A 20,453-nucleotide genomic window follows, 5' to 3' on the forward strand; every position below is an offset into this window, starting at 1 on the left:
AAAAAAATTATAAAAATGGAAAATCTGCCAAAAAAGTGAAATTCTGAAATTGTATATCTATTTTCCATTAATTCTTGTGTAACACCTAAAGGGTAAACAAAGTTTGTAAAATCAGGTTTTGAATACCTTGAGGGGTGTAGTTTCTAGAATGGGGTCATTTTTGGGTGGTTTCTATTATGTAAGCCTCACAAAGTGACTTCAGACCTGAACTGGTCCTTAAAAAGTGGGTTTTTAAACATTTCTGAAAAATTTCAAGATTTGCTTCAAAACTTCTAAGCCTTATAACATCCACAAAAAATAAAATGTCATTCCCAAAATGATCGAAACATGGAGTAGACATATGGGGAATGTAAAGTATTAACTATTTTTGTAGGTATTACTGTGTATTATAGAAGTAGAGAAATTGAAACTTGGAAATTTGGATTTTTTTTTATAAATACAATTGATTTTTTTTTTACTCCATTTTACCAGTGTCATGAAGTACAATATGTGACGAAAAAACAATCTCAGAAAGGCCTGGATAAGTCAAAGCGACTTGACACCGGTCAAATTTGCAAAAAATTGCCTGGTTCTTAAGGTGAAAATGAGCCCGGTCCCTAAGGGGTTAAATAGACTCTTAAAGTGCCTCTACCCTGAACACCATTTTTTCCATGGATCAGTTTCAATTTTTTGTACAGGGCGTCAAATACCATGGATAGATAGAATTCTCACTGACTACAGTCACCACTGGGTGGGAGCTCATAAGCTTACTGCATACAAGTTGTACATTCACCTCAAGTCATGAACTTGCCTTATGCTGGTCACTGCCGTTCTGGCAATGCTGATGTAAGGGTTGGCCAACATGTGTGTTAGTTGTACAATCATATTACTAAATGATCTTTTTGGCATATTCAACTTCACTGTTACTCCCTTGCTATCTGGACTCTGTTATGTTGCCACACCCAGCAGTTGATGTGATGTAAGTATTTCCTCCAGCTCTCTGAGGATAGTTGTTGAGTTTACTGTCTGGTTCAGTGTTTGATAGCTTACCGTGGATATCCTGTTACTCTGACCTCAGCTTTGCTCTTGATGGATTAACCCTTGTTTAAGTGAGAGTTGGTAAATGACTTCTGGACTGTTCATTGAACTTGATTCTGTTTTGCCCTTTGTACCTGCTGTGCTTCTCTGGTTTTAAACCCAGCTAACTGACCACTCTTCTTTTGGGTCACCTGCTACACTGTCAGTCCACAAGTACTCTGAAGACAAACCAAGGTTGTGCCAAGTCAATCTTGCTTCATGGCAGGCTCTTGTGAATGCCTGTATATCCCCTTAGACCAGGCATGCTCAACCTGCGGCCCTCCAGCTGTTGCAAAACTACAACTCCCAGCATGCCCTAACAGCCTACAGCAGGGCATTGTGGGAGTTGTAGTTTTACAACAGCTGGAGGGCCGCAGGTTGAGCATGCCTGCCTTAGACTATACTATTCAGAGCGGTCAGCACAATGTTTGGCTATAGAACCCGTTACAGCTATGTAAAGGCTACTAAACTGCTGACAGGACTAGGTAAAGGCTGGAGAGTAGTACAAACCTACCTTTTGTAGAGCTTTTGCCATCACAAGTAATGTTAATATTAATTTTTATATTGCCAGGTTCTGGTCCTGCAAGTGCCCAGGGTGTATAGCTTCCCTGTGAAATGTTTTTGCACCGAGTTGATTCACTACCCTTCCCCCTCTGCTCTGAGTAACAGCTGAAACATCCAACCAGGAGTGCACCACAGTTGTCACCCAGAGGAGAGGGGATGAGATGTAAAGCAGCACGATGCAGAGTGAACTTTACTGTGAACCACCAACTCCAGTACACTTGCAGGAGCAGAATTTGGAAGACTTAAAGACATAATCAGACTACTCCTGATAATAAAAGCTCCAGAAAAGGCATGTTTGTATTTTTTTTCTTCACTTTCTAAAGTCCCCCTATGAGACTTGAACATTAGATCATCTGACAACAGATGCTTAAGAAAAGGTATCTTTGACTTTTTTTTTTTCTTTTTAACATTTTACCGTGTCCTGTATAGTTTAGAATGGTCACAACTTCTGACAGACTCCCTTTAAAGAGAACCGGTCACTACTCCTGACCTGTCTGTTTCTGTAAAAAAAAAATATATAATTCCCTTACGTCCTACCAGCAGCACAGATGGGGTTAACTGCCCCCTGTGGACTGGTAGGACCGGCGGAATTTTTAATGAGCCCAAGAACCAATAAACGATCTTCAGCTCCCTGAAAGGGAGGATATCACCCCCCAGCCCACCGTGTTTTTTTCTGTCCTTTGGACAGGTGGATTGGCGGATCGCTCTCCTTCTGGGAGCTGAAGAGAGTTAGGGGCTCTTTTTTCCATCTTATAGGAAATTGCCCTTTTTTTTATTTTTTTGCCCTTATCGCCTTTATTTTAGGCGTCATTACGGATACAGGTTACCGTCAGGGGAGGGGGGTTTTCTCCCCCTCTCTTTTTCCGCTTGTTGCGGCGTCTTACGGTGTCTCCTCCTCTCCTCGCCGACAGGTGTGCGGCACCATGGGCGCCGCCATCTTCCGGAAGTGACGCGCACTTAGTGCGCTACGTCACTTCCGGTTTGTTCGTCCGATGCGGTGAGCTTTAGTTTAAGGCTCACCGCTCGTTTCTTTCTCTCCTTATCAGAACCCTGAAGGTTCAGGATACCTGGGGAGTCCCATAGGGTTAATTTGAGCCTGGTATAGGCCCTATTACTTCTCTGGGCTGGTTTCGAGGCTTCCTCTTTTTAAGCGCCCAGAGCCTGTCATTCAGTGCTCTGGTTGCGTCGCTTTCACAAGCTAGCTCCAGAGTTCCCTTGTGCTTGATATATATTCTAGTATATCACTTGGCTTGTTTTTTTTTCACAGCTCTAATTTCTTCAGTGCTGGTGGGCGCCCATATGGTCTCGTTTTCACCTCCACTTGATGTTTGTAGGTGTTATGACCTGTTTGTTCTTTTTCTTACAGTTATGGCTTCCCCTAAGAATCCTGATCAGCGGAAGTCCGCGGCCAAAAGGAAACATTTGGCCTGTTATGAGTGTAACACTCCTCTAGAGGACAACTACCCTTACTCTAGGTGCGAGAGTTGCCGCACACAGTCATCCACGGAACCCACGATGCAGGAGATGTTTCAATGGACAAAGACCTATGTGGATGATTCCATTAAGGGAGTAGTGCGCCTGCTGAATGAGAGGCTACCAGGATCCTCTCAGACTCCCATGGAAGTGGCTGCACCGGTCGAGAGACCTACTCCCTGTTCGTTGGGGTCTTCTTCCGAGGAAGAAGAATTAACTTCTTGCTTTTTTCCTCCAGAGAAAACGCAGAAGTTGCTGAAGTCCATCAGGTCGGGGGACCAGGATGTTGACATGGGGAAGTCCTCCGATTCCGCCGGACGGACACAGCGTGTCTTTAGAGCGGATGAGACCCTCCTCTCTGTGATGCATACAGAGTGGAGAAAGCCTGAGAAAGGCCCAGTCCTTACCAGGAAGTTTAAGCTCATGTATCCGATGGCTAAACCCTTGGTGGAAACGTGGGGTTCCGTTCCCAAGGTGGACATGGCAATAGCCAAGTTGTCCAGGCGCACTCTGGTCCCTGCAGACGATGGGTCTAGCCTGCAGGACCCTCTAGACCGGAGGGCAGAGTGCACCATTAGAAGGGGTTACACGGCGGCTGCTGCCTCCGCATCAATATCAATTGCAGCCACTGAGGTAGCCTCCTTTTAACGCTCCAAGCTCAACCAGATCCAGACGGACGTGGACCAGAGCGTTTCTAGAGATGACATCTTGGCAGCCTTTAAGTCAGCCAATCTGGCTATGGATTTCTTGGTCGATTCTACCCAAATGCAGCTGAAGCTGGCCGCCATCACCATGGCTCTGGTTTCAGCTGCCCGCAGACCGCTTTGGCTGAAGACATGGATCGCGGACAACGTGTCCAAGTTCAATCTTTGCGGGCTCCCCTTCGAACCGGATAGGCTGTTCGGGTCCGAATTGGACAGAATCATGGAGGGACTCTCCGACAAAAAAGGGAAGAGTCTCCCCCAGCAGCCCTTTCGGGGTCGCCCCAGGCAGGATAAGAAGGACGGAGGCCGTTCAGGGCAGCAGGCTAGGCGCAGAGATTGGGGGCGGGCCGTCGCGTAGATTCTCGAGACGCTCCCGCAAACCCACCAGGGAGGCAAAACCCTTCTGACTATGGGCCTCTCCGAGGCTCTTGGATAAGCCCTGCTGCCCCAGCAGTATCTCCTCTAGATTTTCCCGTACCCCTCCCCCAAATTCCCGTGGGGGGCCGTCTCTCCCACTTCAAGGACGTTTGGGCCCAGCAAATTGCGGATCCCTGGGTTCAGGATATAATTTCTGCCGGTTACCGGGTAGATCTCATCTCCCCCCCTCCGGAGAGATTCATCACAACACGAAACTTCGGCCCTGTCAAACAAAGGATCCTAGAATCCTATATTCTGGACTATATCTCCAAGGGAGCCCTGGAGGAGGTGCCGGCAGGGGAGAGAGGCCTAGGGATTTATTCTCCAGTGTTCCTGGTTCCCAAGAAGACGGGAGATCTCCGGATGATCATCGACTTGAGATTCCTCAATCGATTTACAGTATAAGGAAAACCAGGTTTCGCATGGAAACCATAAGGTCAGTCAGCCATATCCTCAACTCTGGGGACGTCATGGCCACTCTGGACCTCATGGATGCGTATCTTCACATCCCGATCCATTCCACTTCCCGGAAGTTCCTCAGGATCGCGGTCCAGATTTTGGGGGTTCGCAGGCACTTTCAGTTCGCTGCGCTTCCCTTCGGAATCTCTTCTGCCCCCCTTATCTTCACCAAGGTGGTGGTGTCGGTGGTGGCAGCTTTGAGACTTCAAGGACTGACTATTATTCCCTATCTGGGCGATTGGCTTTTCATAGCCTCTTCAGTTCCGATCCTTACCCACCATCTTCAGATCGCAATCTCCTTTCTCTTCCGCCTAGGCTGGATCATCAACTGGCAGAAGTCGAATGTGAGCCCATCGACTTCAATCCATTATTTAGGATTCGTGGTCGACTCTGTGGAGATGTCCCTCCAGTTGACTCCAGAAAGGAGAGCGCGAATTCAGGACCTGGCAAGGGTCCTTTATGTCCCTCGTCGAGTCTCTATCCGGACTCTCATGAAGATTCTGGGGCTCATGTCAGCGGCTGCGGACGCAGTCCCTTGGGCACTATGGCACCTCCGTCCTCTTCAGTCGGAGGTCCTACGCTTATGGAACGGCAGCCCTGCGGGGCTAGATTCTCTGTGCTCCCTGTCCGGTCAAACCCGGAATTCCCTCAGATGGTGGTTCCATCTGCCAGCAGAGAAGTCTATAACCCAACCAACTTGGGTCATATTGACTACAGACGCGTCCCTTGTAGGCTGGGGCGCTCACCTGGACGGATCCCCAGTACAGGGATCTTGGTCTCCTCTGGAGCGGCATCTTTCTTCCAATCTTCGCGAGATGCGAGCTATCCGGCTAGCCCTCCTTCACTTCGCCCCTCAGATTCGGGGCAAGGCAGTGAAAGTCCAGTCAGACAATATGACTGCGGTTCTCTATATAAACAAGCAGGGAGGCACAAGATCATTGCCCCTTCTATCAGAGATCGGGGGAATTCTTCGGTGGGCAGAGATGAACCTTTCCCATCTATCTGCCACTCATATTCGAGGCTCCCTCAATATGATAGCGGACCGCTTAAGTCGAGGATTACCGACCATGGAGTGGTGTCTGCATCCGGAGATCTTCAGGCAGTTCGTTCACAGGTGGGGTATGCCAGAGGTGGATCTCATGGCAACCAAGTTCAACGCCAAGGTGCTGAGGTTCTGTTCCCTCTACAGGGAAGACAACCCCCTGGCGATAGATGCTCTGTCGATACCGTGGAGGTTCAGGCTGGCTTACATCTTCCCTCCGTTTTCCATGATACCGAGGGTATTGATGAAAATCCGTAAGGATCAGGCCTCGGTAATAGCCATCATACCGTTCTGGCCCAGGAGATCCTGGTTTACCCAGCTCATTCAGATGAGTCGGGGACAATACTGGAGACTCCCCCCGGAGCAGACCCTGGTGTCGTGGGACACTCATCTCTGCCCAGATCTGCACAGGTTCAACCTGACAGCCTGGAGGTTGATCAGTCCCTTCCCAACATAGAAGGGCTTGCCGAGTCGGTCCTGAGAACTTTGTCGCATTCCCGAGCAGAGTCTACGAAGAAGGCCTACTCCAGGATCATGAGAATCTTCATGTCATGGTGTGATTCCAAACGGGTGGCGTCTGCAGATCCGCCCCTTCCTGCGATATTACAATTTCTTCAAGATGGATTTGATAAAGGGTTTTTCTCCAGCTACCTTGAAGGTACAGATTTGTGCCATCTCGGCCTGTCTCAACAGGCCGCATTCTCGGGACCCACTCATTAAACGCTTCCTGAAGGGAGCTGAAAGACTAAAGCCTACTATACTGAAACCCATTCCCCAGTGGGATCTTTCAGTAGTGCTCAGGGGGCTAGCATCTCCCCCCTTCGAGCCTTTGGAGGAGGTCGATTTCAGATTTCTAACTTTAAAGATGGTTTTTCTTCTGGCTGTAGCTTCAGCCAAAAGGATTTCTGAATTGCAGGCGTTCTCTGCGATTCACCCCAATATTATCTTCCTACAGGACAGAGTACTCCTGAAGTTCTTACCCTACTTCAGGCCTAAGGTGCCTACCTTCCAAAATATCAACCAGGTAATCTCCTTACCAGTTTTGTTTTTAGCCTCCTCCTCTGATACTCCAGCAAGAGACCCGCTGGATATTTCAAGGTGCCTCCAGGTCTATGTGGATAGATCCAGAGAATTCAGGATAGATGATAATCTCCTTATCCTGTTTGCCGGTAAGTCTAAAGGCCATAAAGCGTCTAAAGCCACCATTAGTCGCTGGATCAAGGAGGCCATTAGGGAGGCCTTCGTCTCCCAATCCCTAGATCCTCCGGAGTTTGTGAGAGCCCATTCTACTAGGGCTGATTCCACCTCTGTTGCGGAAAGAAGACTTCTTCCCTTAGAGTTGATCTGGAGCTCGGAGTCAACCTTCATCTCCCATTATAGGATAGATGCTAGGATGGCAGAGTTTTCGGCCTTTGGGCAGACAGTTCTTAGTTCTGCCAGGCATGAGGACCCTCCCTAGGGGATTCTTCTTGCTATCTCCCCATCTGTGCTGCTGGTAGGACGTAAGGGAATCGTTAATTTCTAATGATAATTTGTTTTCCCTTAGTCCTAACAGCAGCACACAAATATCCCACCCTAAATACATTATGCTTGTTAAAAACACGGTGGGCTGGGGGGTGATCTCCTCCCTTTCAGGGAGCTGAAGATCGTTTATTGGTTCTTGGGCTCATTAAAAATTCCGCCGGTCCTACCAGTCCACAGGGGGCAGTTAACACCATCTGTGCTGCTGTTAGGACTAAGGGAAAACAAATTATCGTTAGAAATTAACGATTTAACATGAAATGATAATTCTGGAAAATGTATTCTTAGGACTCGATGTTTCCATGGTGATGCCAGTTGGCGGTGGGTCCCTGCAGAGTCTGACATTGTCCAATTAGTGCTGCCAGTGGCCGACTCTGCAGGAACATATGAGGCTTACTTAATAGAAACCACCCATTCTATAAACTACACCCCTCAAGGTATTAAAAACTGATTTTACAAACGTTGTTAATCCTTTAGGTGTTCCACAAGAATTAATGGGAGATGGAGATAAAATTTGAGAATTTAACTTTTTGGGGCAGATTTTCCATTTTAATCTTTTTTTTTCTGCTAACAAAGCAAAGTTTAACAGCCAAACAAAACTCAATATTTATTGCCCCGATTCTGTAGTTTACAGAAACATATGTGGTCGTAAATTGCTGTATGTCGAGACGGCAGGGCGCAAAAGGAAAGGAATGCCATATGGTTTTAGGAAGGCAGATTTTGATGGACTGGTTTTTTGACACCATGTCCCATTTAAAGTCCCCCTGATGCACCCCTAGAGTAGAAACTCAAAAAAAGTGACCCCATTTTGGAAACTACGGGATAAGGTGGCAGTTTTGTTGGTACTATTTTAGGGTATATATATATATATATATATATATATATATATACACACACACACAGTGGGATGCGAAAGTTTGGGCAACCTTGTTAATCATCATGATTTTCCTGTATAAATCGTTGGTTGTTACGATAAAAAATGTCAGTTAAATATATCATATAGGAGACACACACACAGTGATATTTGAGAAGTGAAATGAAGTTTATTGGATTTACAGAAAGTGTGCTATAATTGTTTAAACAAAATTAGGCAGGTGCATAAATTTGGGCACCACAAAAAATAAATGAAATCAATATTTAGTAGATCCTCCTTTTGCAGAAATTTCAGCCTCTAAACGCTTCCTGTAGGTTCCAATGAGAGTCTGGATTCTGGTTGAAGGTATTTTGGACCATTCCTCTTTACAAAACATCTTTAGTTCCTTCAGGTTTGATGGCTTCCGAGCATGGACAGCTCTCTTTAAGTCACACCACAGATTTTCAATTATATTCAGGTCTGGGGACTGAGATGGCCATTCCAGAACGTTGTACTTGTTCCTCTGCATAAATGCCATAGTGGATTTTGAGTAGTGTTTAGGGTCGTCGTCTTGTTGAAAGATCCAGCCCCGGCGCAGCTTCAGCTTTGTCACTGATTCCTGGACATTGGTCTCCAGAATCTGCTGATACTGAGTGGAATCCATGCGTCCCTCAACTTTGACAAGATTCCCAGTCCCTGCACTGGCCACACAGCCCCACAGCATGATGGAAACACCACCATATTTTACTGTAGGTAGCAGGTGTTTTTCTTGTAATGCTGTGTTCTTTTTCCTCCATGCATAACGCCCCTTGTTATGGCCAAATAACTCAATTTTAGTTTCATCAGTGCACATCACCTTATTCCAAAATGAAGCTGGCTTGTCCAAATGTGCTTTAGCCCACCTCAAGCGGCACTTTTTGTGCTGTGGGCGGAGAAAAGGCTTCCTCTGCATCACTCTCGCATACAGCATCTCCTTGTGTGAAGTGCGCCGAATGGTTGAACGATGCACAGTGACTCCATCTGCAGCAAGATGATGTTGTAGGTCTTTGGTGCTGGTCTGTGGGTTGACTCTGACTGTTCTCACCATTCGTCGCTTCTGTCTATCTGAGATTTTTCTTGGTCTGCCACTTCGAGCCTTAACTTGAACTGAGCCTGCGGTCTTCCATTTCCTCAATATGTTCCTAACTGTGGAAACAGACAGCTGAAATCTCTGAGACAGCTTTCTGTATCCTTCCCCTAAACCATGATGGTGAACAATCTTTGTCTTCAGGTCATTTGAGAGTTGTTTTGAGACCCCCATGTTGCTACTCTTCAGAGAAAATTAAAAGAGGAGGGATACTAACAATTGACCCCCTTAAATACTCTTTCTCATAATTGGATTCACCTGTGTATGTAGGTCAGGGGTCACTGAGCTTACCAAGCCAATTTGAGTTCCAATAATTAGTTCTAAAGGTTTTGGAATCAATAAAATGACAACAGTGCCCAAACTTATGCACCTGCCTAATTTTGTTTAAACAATTATAGCACACTTTCTGTAAATCCGATAAACTTCATTTCACTTCTCAAATATCACTGTGTGTGTCTCCTATATGATATATTTAACTGACATTTTTTATCGTAACAACCAACGATTTATACAGGAAAATCATGACAATTAACAAGGTTGCCCAAACTTTCGCATCCCACTGTATATATATATATATATATATGGAGATCCAATTTACGTTAACGGCATCGGTTGACCGGGTGCAGTATCTGGATACTCAGGTGTATATTGAGGAGGACCAGATACACATGGATTTAAATATTAAACCTACGGATAAGAACACATTGTTGCATTTTTCTAGTGGACATCCGAGAAGGATGGTTGATTCGCTTCCTTTCAGTCAAATGCTCAGAGTACGGAGAATAGTTGATAAAGATGAAAATATGAAGGTTGCATTGCGCAATATGGAACAATCATTCATTGATTACCCTAAAAGGCTAGTAAAAAAACATGCAGATAAAGCAGGAGGAATCCCTAGAGAAGATTTGTAGACCCCAAAAGTTAGACAGACTAGTGATAGACTGCCTTTTGTGTCTTCTTATAGTGAGTTGAGTCCAGATATAGAAAAGATAGTGAGGCGACACTGGGGATTGCTCAGTAGTGGCCATCCTAATATAGCTGCCTTCAAGCATCCGCCCATGATGGCTTATAAGAGAGCAGGGAATATCAGGGACAAGGTTGTGCACTCCAGATTGCCTGAAAAGGGTCAATTTAGACAGACATTTCTCAAGACAAAGCGTACAGGTTCTTTTCCGTGTCTGGGATGTGTGAACTGTAAACTGATGAGCAGGGGATCAGTGTTCTCACATCCAGACACGGAAGAGACCTTTAACATAAGACATTATCTCACCTGTGACTCGTCATGGGTGATATATGTATTGTGGTGCCCCTGCAAAAAGCTCTATGTGGGTGAAACCACATGTGATATGAAGACCAGGTTGAATAACCATAGACAATCTATTAGGAACAAGAGAAGGGACCTGCCTGTGTCAAAGCATTTTTTTGAAAAAAATCATAAAATGATCTAAGATTTATGATCTTGGATCATGTTAAACCTTTGGATAGAGGGGGGGATCGACTTAATATTTTAAAGAAAGCAGAGCTCAGATGGATTTTTCGACTGGATACTCTGAAGCCGAAAGGGTTAAATGTCGAATTCAGGGTAACAGGGGGAATGGTCAGTTAACATCTGTCCTTAAACAATCATGGTTTATTGTGTGTCTATAATGCTGTATGGGGTGAACCCTGTGGAAAGGTCTTGTGTTGATCTATATTATTATGTCATTAATTTTGTTACGAATTGAATTGTATAGTAGCATTGTTATCTATCCTTGCTGGGGTGGTAATTGCGGTTATAGTATGTGTTGCCATTAATATTGCCCTGCTGTAAGATGGCGGTAAGGAGAAGTGCAGTGACGCTGGCTGATGTGTTCACGAAGGTCCGGCACGTAATGTGTTGGCGCGTGAGTGACGCAGCATGCCAGAGGAGACGGCGCTTGAACTCCGCCTATCAGTGACGCATATAGCGTGTGTGCGGCCGAACAGCTGGTGAGTGATTGGCACATGCGCAGTAGCGAGGACGAGACGCGCAGAGGTACCGCGGACCTACACGTGAGAAGACGCCAGTCATATATTCAGCTATACCCCCAGCAAGGTATAGAAATTAGGATTTTTTAATGCACTGAACACTTTTGTATTGGTCACATTGTGATATGGATTATGGGGATGCAACACTGTTACAATCTGATGGCACATGTAACATCAGTCTGGTAGTCTGTCGACACGGATAATTGAGACAGATGAGTGAAGCGTTATTCGTCCACAAGAGGGGAGTGTACCATGTTTTTATTGGTTGATGAAGTGATTGGGAACAATTTTACTATGTACAGACGTGGACAAAATTGTTGGTACCCTTTGGTCAATGAAAGAAAAAGTCACAATGGTCACAGAAATAACTTTAATCTGACAAAAGTAATAATAAATTAAAATTCTATAAATGTTAACCAATGAAAGTCAGACATTGTTTTTCAACCATGCTTCAACAGAATTATGTAAAAAAATAAACTCATGAAACAGGCATGGACAAAAATGATGGTACCCCTAACTTAATATTTTGTTGCGCAACCTTTTGAGGCAATCACTGCAATCAAACGCTTCCTGTAACTGTCAATGAGACATCTGCACCTCTCAGCAGGTATTTTGGCCCACTCCTCATGAGCAAACTGCTCCAGTTGTGTCCGGTTTGAAGGGTGCCTTTTCCAGACTGCATGTTTCAGCTCCTTCCAAAGATGCTCAATAGGATTGAGGTCAGGGCTCATAGAAGGCCACTTTAGAATAGTCCAATTTTTTCCTCTTAGCCATTCTTGGGTGTTTTTAGCGGTGTGTTTTGGGTCATTGTCCTGTTGCAAGACCCATGACCTGCGACTGAGACCAAGCTTTCTGACACTGGCTAGTACATTTCTCTCTAGAATTCCTTGATAGTCTTGAGATTTCATTGTACCCTGCACAGATTCAAGACACCCTGTGCCAGACGCAGCAAAGCAGCCCCAGAACATAACAGAGCCTCCTCCATGTTTCACAGTAGGGACAGTGTTCTTTTCTTGATATGCTTCATTTTTTCGTCTGTGAACATACAGCTGATGTGCCTTGGCAAAAACTTCGATTTTTGTCTCATCTGTCCACAGGACATTCTCCCAGAAGCTTTGTGGCTTGTCAACATGTAGTTTGGCATATTCCAGTCTTGCTTTTTTATGATTCGTTTTCAACAATGGTGTCCTCCTTGGTCGTCTCCCATGTAGTCCACTTTGGCTCAAACAACGACGGATGGTGCGATCTGACACTGATGTTCCTTGAGCATGAAGTTCACCTTGAATCTCTTTAGAAGTCTTTCTAGGCTCTTTTGTTACCATTCGGATTATCCGTCTCTTAGATTTGTCATCAATTTTCCTCCTGCGGCCACGTCCAGGGAGGTTGGCTACAGTCCCATGGATCTTAAACTTATGAATAATATGTGCAACTGTACTCACAGGAACATCTAGTTGCTTGGAGATGGTCTTATAGCCTTTACCTTTAACATGCTTGTCTATAATTTTCTTTCTGATCTCTTGAGACAGCTCTTTCCTTTGCTTCCTCTGGTCCATGTCGAGTGTGGTACACACCATATCACCAAACAACACAGTGATTACCTGGAGCCATATATATAGGCCCAATGGCTGATTACAAGGTTGTAGACACCTGTGATGCTAATTAGTGGACACACCTTGAATTAACATGTCCCTTTGGTCACATTATGTTCTGTGTTTTCTAGGGGTACCATCATTTTTGTCCATGCCTGTTTCATGAGTTTATTTTTTTACATAATTCTGTTGAAGCATGGTTGAAAAACAATGTCTGACTTTCATTGGTTAACATTTATAGAATTTTAATTTATTATTACTTTTGTCAGATTAAAGTTATTTCTGTGACCATTGTGACTTTTTCTTTCATTGACCAAAGGGTACCAACAATTTTGTCCACGTCTGTATTTATACTGGCACTATTGCACTTTATGTTTCACCTGACTTGAGAAAGGTTCTGTGAGAGAACCGAAACGTTGTCTATTTTTTGACATGTGTGAATAAACTGCACATTTTTTACTTTAAGGAGTGCTGTGGATTTTCTTTATTATATATATATATATATATATATATATAGCAAACCAATAAAGTAGCAGCACACCACTAAGTGCACTGAGACTGAGTATACAGGTGAATGTGTGAACAGGGTCAAATACATGACGCCAATATTTACTGCAAACGCAGTGAAGAAGCTCTTAGCGCATATTATTGATCAAAAATATGTCGGGCCCACCTACCAGATGACACGGTAGCTTCTTATCAGGTGGGACCTACTCTAACATGGAGGGTCCAGCTCCATTTTCACTCTGATTTAAAAACAAGGGCTGGGGGATGGGCTGGGGGGTGTGCTGCTACTTTATTTGTTTGCTGTATTATTGCCGGGTAGCTTGCACCTGCGATTTGTCTCAGGAGGTGCTGTTCCGTTTTTTTGCTTATATGTATATTATAGAGGACTAGGCATCCTCTTTGGAACTTAGCACTCCCCGCCCATCCCCCAGCCCTTGGTGTTTTTAAATCAGAGTGAAAATGGAGCTGGACCCTCCATGTTAGAGTAGGTCCCACCTGATAAGAAGCTACCTTGTCGTCTGGTAGGTGGGCCCGACATATTTTTGATCAATAATATGCGCCAAGAGCTTCTTCACTGCATTTGCAGTAAATATTGGCGTCATGTATTTGACCCTGTTCACACATTCACCTGTTCACTCAGTCTGAGTGCACTTAGTGGTGTGCTGCTACTTTATTTATTTGCTGTATTATTGCCGGGTAGCTTGCACCTGCGATTTGTCTCAGGAGGTGCCGTTCCGTTTTTTTGCTTTTATATATATATATATATATATATATATATATATATATATATATATTACACTTTTTGTGAGGCAAGGTAACCAAAAAATAGCTGTTTTGGCACTGTTTTTTATTTTATTTACAATGTTCATCTAACAGCTTAGATCATGAGCTATTGTTATAGAGCAGGTTGTTACGGTCACAACAATACCAAATATGACAACTTTTTGGGGTTATTTGTTTCAGTTTTACATAATAAAGTCGATTTTTTTTTTTATGTCTCCATATTCTGAAAGCCATAGTTTATTTTTTTTTGGGCAACTGTCTTATGTAGGGGCTCATTTTTTCAGTATAGGATGACTGTTTGATTGGTACCATTTTGGGGGTGTGTATGACTATTTGATCGCTTGCTATTACACTTTTTGTGATGCAAGTTGACAAAATGGCTTTTTGACACCGTTTTTATAAAAAAATATTACGGTGTTAACCTGAGGGGTTAGGTCATGTAATATCATCTTTATAGAGCAGGTCGTTACGGATGTGGCAATACCCAATATGTATACTTTCTTTTATTTATTTAGGTTTCACACAATAACAGCATTTTTTAAACCCCAAAAAAATATTATGGTGTTCACCTGAGGGGTTAAATCATGTGATATTTTTATAGAGAAGGTTGTTACATGCGCAGCGATACCTAATATGTATACTTTTTTTTATTTAGGTTTTATACAGTAATATTTTTGAAACAAACAAAAAAAATCATGTTTTAGTATTTAGTGTCTCCATAGTCTGAGAGCCATAGTTTTTTTATTTTTTGGGTGATTCTCTTCGGTAGGGTAACATTTTTGCGTGATGAGATGACAGTTTGATTGGTACAATTTTGGGGTGCGTATGACTTTTTGATTACTTGCTATTACACTTAGCTTATTTGCCACTTTTTTTTTTTTGTTTGTTTTTTAACGGTGTTCATCTGAGGGGTTAGGTCATGTGGTATTCTTATAGAGCAGGTTGTTACGGACGTAGCGATATCTAATATGTATACTTTTTTATATTTAACAGAATAAAAGCATTTTTGAAACCAAAAAAATCATGTTTTAGTGTCTCCATAGTCTGAGAGCCATATATTATTTTTTGGGGGGGCGATTGTCCTATGTAGGGGCTCATTTTTTGCGGTACTCTTTTTGGGGGCATACGTCTTTTTGATCGCTTGGTGTTGCGATTTTAGTGATGTAAGGTGACAAAAATGGCTTTTTTACACAGTTTCTCTTATTATTTTTTGATGGTGTCTATCGGACGGGGTGGATCATGTGATATATTTATAGAGCTGGTCATTATGGACGCGGCGATACCTAATATGTGTGTTTTTTTAGAATTTTTTCAACTTTTTGATAAAATCAGGGGAAAGGAGCGTTTTTTTCTTTGTTGCACTTTTAGTGATGTAAGGTGACAAAAATTTTTTTTTGTTTTTTAGCACAGTTTTTATTTTCTTTTTTTGACGGTGTTCATCTGAGGGGTTAGGTAATGTGATATTTGAATAGAGCTGGTCAAGATAGACACAGCGATACCTAATATGTCTACCTATTTTTTACAAAATCCTTGTAACTTTATTTTGGGAAAAGGACGCTGTTTTTTTTTTTTTACTTTTTTCACTTTCTTTTTTGTCCCACTATGGGACTTCAACATTACAGGGTCTGATCACTGTTTCAATGCAGCACAATACATTTGTATTGTACTGCATTGACTAATACACTCATAGTTTACCTATGAGACTAAGCCTGGGAGCTGGGCTTCAGAGGCCTCTGTACATGCCGGGTCCTAAGGCCTTGCAATGGCTTGGGGCTGCCATGGCAACCAACGGGTCCCCCGATGGCTAAGGTGAGGGAGTGCAAGCCTTCAATATGCTGCAGTCAGCGCTGACCGCGGCATACGAGGGGTTAATCCACTGGCATCGGCAATATCACTGATGCTGGTGGACAGCCAGATCCGTGCTGCTGATCGCGGCACCATACGTGGGGGAAGAGAAGGACCGCAGGACGAGACTGCTCGTCCTGGGGGGCAAAGTACCAGCCTGGGCCCTAAAGGGGGAAAAGCAATATCAGTGTATTATTTTGGTTTTGTACAATGTTATAGCATAAGAAGTAAAGGAGTACCTTGCAAAAGTATGCAAACCCAAGAAGATTTGAGTGCTGAGATAATTTTGATCAAGGTGTCAGACCTTAAATAGCCTGTGTAAGACACTCTCCTGTTTCGCGGTCCACTGGGGCCCCCAGGAACTCTCGTGGGGCTCGGATTGCGGGGGACCCCATTGGAGTAGCGGGACAGGTCACGCATGTGCCTGCGGAATCTTCGGTTCCGACTCCTTTGCGGGCGGACGCGGTTCCAGCGTCCGTGCCAACGCGATCACGTATCCATGCTGGGCCGCTTGAGCATCCGCGTGCACGCTTGAAAGGAGGTTCGCAAAGGGTTACGCGGCCGATTGTACGCGCATCTTATTCGCTACGCCGGCTGCTGACAGGAAATATACTTGTACATGAACTCTAGTAGATTACAGGGCAGGCATGGGTTAAGTGATCATGACCAGCCAAGGCAGCACAAGTGTCAGGGATTAGGATAATCATATGGCCTATGAGGAATAGACACATGGCACTCTGTGATTGGTTAGCAGGTGTTGAGGTGATCTCCCTGGCTGGTCAGTGCCCACTGTTGTTTTGACAACCCAGGTGTATGTTGCTGTTTACATTCTTCCAGACTACCTGTGCATGACCTCTGACTTCCTCAATCCATCTCTAGAGACTGCCTGTGGGAAACTTCTATGCAGAACAGTTTGTCTCGTGTTGGACCTCGGATCGGACCCTGGAAATGTCTCCTCCCTAGGTACTACGTTACACGGACTATTTCTGTGCATATGAACTTTGGCCTGGTCTGACTGTCCCTTGTGAGTTTTCCTGCAAAAATTATCTGGATTGATTACCCGCATATGATTTCTGGTCTGGACTGTACTGCCGTCATTTAATAAATCCACCATTGTTTAAACTCTGTTTGGTTGTTTGGGGTTCTGCACCATTACAGCCTGTTAGAGTCAAGGCTTGTTCAGAATTCTTCTTAAGAAAGGTCATATGATGCAAATTTCAAAGGTTTATAAATACCAAGACTCCTTGAACCTTGTCCCAAAAAACAGCGGCCATGTGTTATTTTAAGCAGCTGCCTAAGGCCTCTTTCACACGAGTGTGACGGATTGGCTCCAGATGCGTTCAGTGAAAGTCTACTTTCAAACTCGCGTGTTGGCTTTCCGTTTGTGAGATCCGTTCAGGGCTCTCACAAGCGCTCCAAAACGGATCAGTTTGCATTCAAATGCATTCTGAATGGAAAAGGATCCGCTCAGAATGCATCAGTTTGCATTAGTTCAGTCTCAATTCCATTTTGGAGACAGACAACAAAACGGTACTTGCAGTCTGATGAAACTGAGCCAAACGGATCCATCCTGGCACACAATGTAAGTCGATGGGGACTCGCACCATTTTGCAAGCAAGTTTAGTCAGTTTTGTCTGCGATTGCGTTCAGTATTTTCCGCGCGGGTGCAATGCGTTTTAATGCATTTTTCACGCGCGTGATAAAAAACTGAAGGTTTACAAACAACATTTCTTAGCAACGTCAGTGCAAAACCTATTGCATACTCACTTGCTTGCGGATGCAATGCGTTTTTTCACTGAAGCCCTATTCACTTCTATGGGGTCAGGGCTGTGTGAAAAACACAGAATATAGAACATGCTGCGTTCTGTGTCCTCACCATAAAATTCTGCTTCAGCAAAAGAACATCCAAACAAGCCTGATGCATTTTGGATATAGAACTCTTTAACCACAATGGGAAAAGGTATGTTTGGAGAAAAAAGGAAAGAACACCTCTCCAACCATTAAGCACGGGGGTGGATCAATCATGCTTTGGGGTTGTGTTGCAGCCAATAGCACGGGAAACATTTTACAGGCAGAGGGAAGAATGGATTCAATAATATTCCAGCAGATTCTAGAAGCAAACATAACACTAACTGTAAAAAAAGATGAAGATGAAAAGAGGATGACTTCTACAAATGGATAATGATCCTAAACACACCTCAAAATCAACATTATACTACCTCAAAAGGCACAAGCTGAAGGTTTTACCAAGGTCCTCACAGTCCTCTGATCTGAACATCATTGAAAGTCTGAAGATAGACCTCAAAAGAGCAGTGAATGCCCAGGAATTTCACAGTACTGGAAGACTTTTGCAAGGAAGAATTAATGAAAATCCCTCAAACAATAATTGAAAGACTCTAGGCTGGCTACAAAAAGTGTTTACATGCTGTGTTACTTGCCAAAGGAGATGCTACTAGGTACTAACCATGTAGGGTGTCCAAACTTTTTCTTTGGGTTCTTTTTCTTTTTGAAAATGTAAAAGATTCAAATAAAAAATGTTTTGCTTAAAATCCAAGGGAATGTGTCATCTTTAACTGTATGCCTTTTGGAGATCATTTCATCTTAAACTTTCTTAACTGTTAACAGTAACAGTAATTTTGACTAGGGGTGCCCAAACCTATGCATGCCACTGTATGTGAATGGAAAAATAAGAAAGTTATGGCTCCGGGAAGGCAGGGAGTAAAAAAACAAACGGAAAATTACTCAGTCTTTAACAGGATAAACTTGAGAATACTGAATGGAAACCAACTTGTCAGAGTTTAGAGCGTGTTCTAGAGATGTACAAACATTAAGAAATGGTGTCACAATTTTCACATTGCTTTCTCAACATCCTGTTAATGTCTCATGTCACAGACACCAAATAAAGTGGTATGCCTTCTTCTAATACTTCTTTTAATGCTATCATTCATTTACAAGATATCACAAGTAAACTGATGCTATGATCCCATTTTTGTGGAAACTTTAAATATTTACCCTAAGAAAGTTCTGCAGTGCCTCTTGGACTGTCGAGGTGGGGGGATTTCCAAAAAGTGTGGCAGCAACTTTTCTCTCAATCCAGGACAACTGAGAAACCTGAAGAAACAGAAATCATTTATTAGGTCCAACCAAGACATTTCCTTCAGATCAGGCATTTTTCCTTAAGCAGCATTTCTAGAAATGTATAAAATCACATCTATTTGCTTTCTTTCTTTTTTTCTCTTCTTTACAAGGTAGGTCACATGAGTCATGTCTGCATGATTTTCCACTTGCTCTAGTCTTAGAAATCTTACAGAGTTCACAGGGGTTAAAATTCCATCTGATCTCCATTTTTGTCCGATTAGTCAGTGGGAGGGGTTTAGTCAGGGGTGGAGTTTAGCAGTCCTGTTCTTCTCTTGTATACAAAGCAGTGGAGAAAGGTCCCTTCTGCAGCTAGTTATCTTACAGCCAGATACAGGTATGCGAGAAGGAGGAGAAAAATTACAGATCCCCTGGGACTCATATGCAAGAATTATTTCTCATTTTTTCTCAGTCTTCAGAGAACCTTTTACCAAGAAGCCGCAGTGCAACCTGCATGCAGCATGGTGTAGAGCAAAGAAAGCCTTAGTAGCCAGATGGCCATCCTATCAATGACTGGTACCCTTCCCTGTATAAGGCCTCATGCACACGACCGTTGTTTTTGCATTTTTTGCGGCTCAGGTGCGGACCCTTTTACTTCAATGGGGCCGCAAATGCGGACAGCACTCTGCGTGCTGTCCACATCCGTTGCTCCGTTCCGTGGCCCCGCAAAAAAAAATATAGCATGTACTATTCTAGTCCGTTTTGCGGACAAGAATAGGCATTTCTAAAATGGGCCGTCCGTTCCATTCCGCAAATTGCGGAAGGCACACGAACGCCTTCCATTTTCTGCGGATCCGCGGTTTGCGTACCGCAAAAAAAATGGAACGGTCGTGTGCATGTAGCCTAAGTATATATACAAAGATAATTATCAATTAATGATGAGACCACTCATATAGCTACTGAGCTACCACAAAATGATATCAATCTGCTTGGCCTTTTGCACTATAACCTGCTGCCTGCAAAAACCACAGAATGTTCATGGTGATAGGTAAATAGTTTAGCATTAAGATGTTTATCTGACTACATTAGTTTATAAAACTTTCCAGTTAATATGATTTACTTATTCAAAGCCAAGTTAGCCAACATAAAACAACTCAAAGCCACCATCCAGTCTCATGTCTGAAAGTCATTCCGTTATCACCTGTACTACATTGCAAAATCAAAGAAAATATAAAAAGCATTGGGTAAAAAATAAAAATAAATCAACCTCTACACTGTAAATTAGTTGCTGTTGACTCAAATTGTTCGTGCAGATTTTTCGGATTGCAGAGAGGCTCAGTAGTTAGTACTGGTGCCCTGCAGCGCTGGAGTTCTAGGTTTGAATCCGACCAAGCGCAAAATCTGCATGGAGTTTGTGTGTTCTCCTTGTGTT

At 43.5% G+C, this 20,453-nt stretch overlaps 1 protein-coding gene across 2 annotated transcripts in view; it reads right to left on the reverse strand.

The window, feature by feature from the left end:
- The window catches only part of RMDN2 (regulator of microtubule dynamics 2), a 125,503-nt gene that overhangs the window by 16,878 nt on the left and 88,172 nt on the right, over positions 1–20,453 (reverse strand). For both annotated transcript variants that reach the window (XM_044291670.1, XM_044291669.1), the window contains exon 8: positions 18,959–19,057. In XM_044291670.1, coding sequence (XP_044147605.1) covers positions 18,959–19,057 — 99 coding nt within the window. The remainder of the gene's footprint in view (positions 1–18,958; positions 19,058–20,453) is intronic.

The sequence above is a fragment of the Bufo gargarizans genome, chromosome 4, assembly GCF_014858855.1.
Source record: "Bufo gargarizans isolate SCDJY-AF-19 chromosome 4, ASM1485885v1, whole genome shotgun sequence".
Lineage (NCBI taxonomy): Eukaryota > Metazoa > Chordata > Amphibia > Anura > Bufonidae > Bufo > Bufo gargarizans.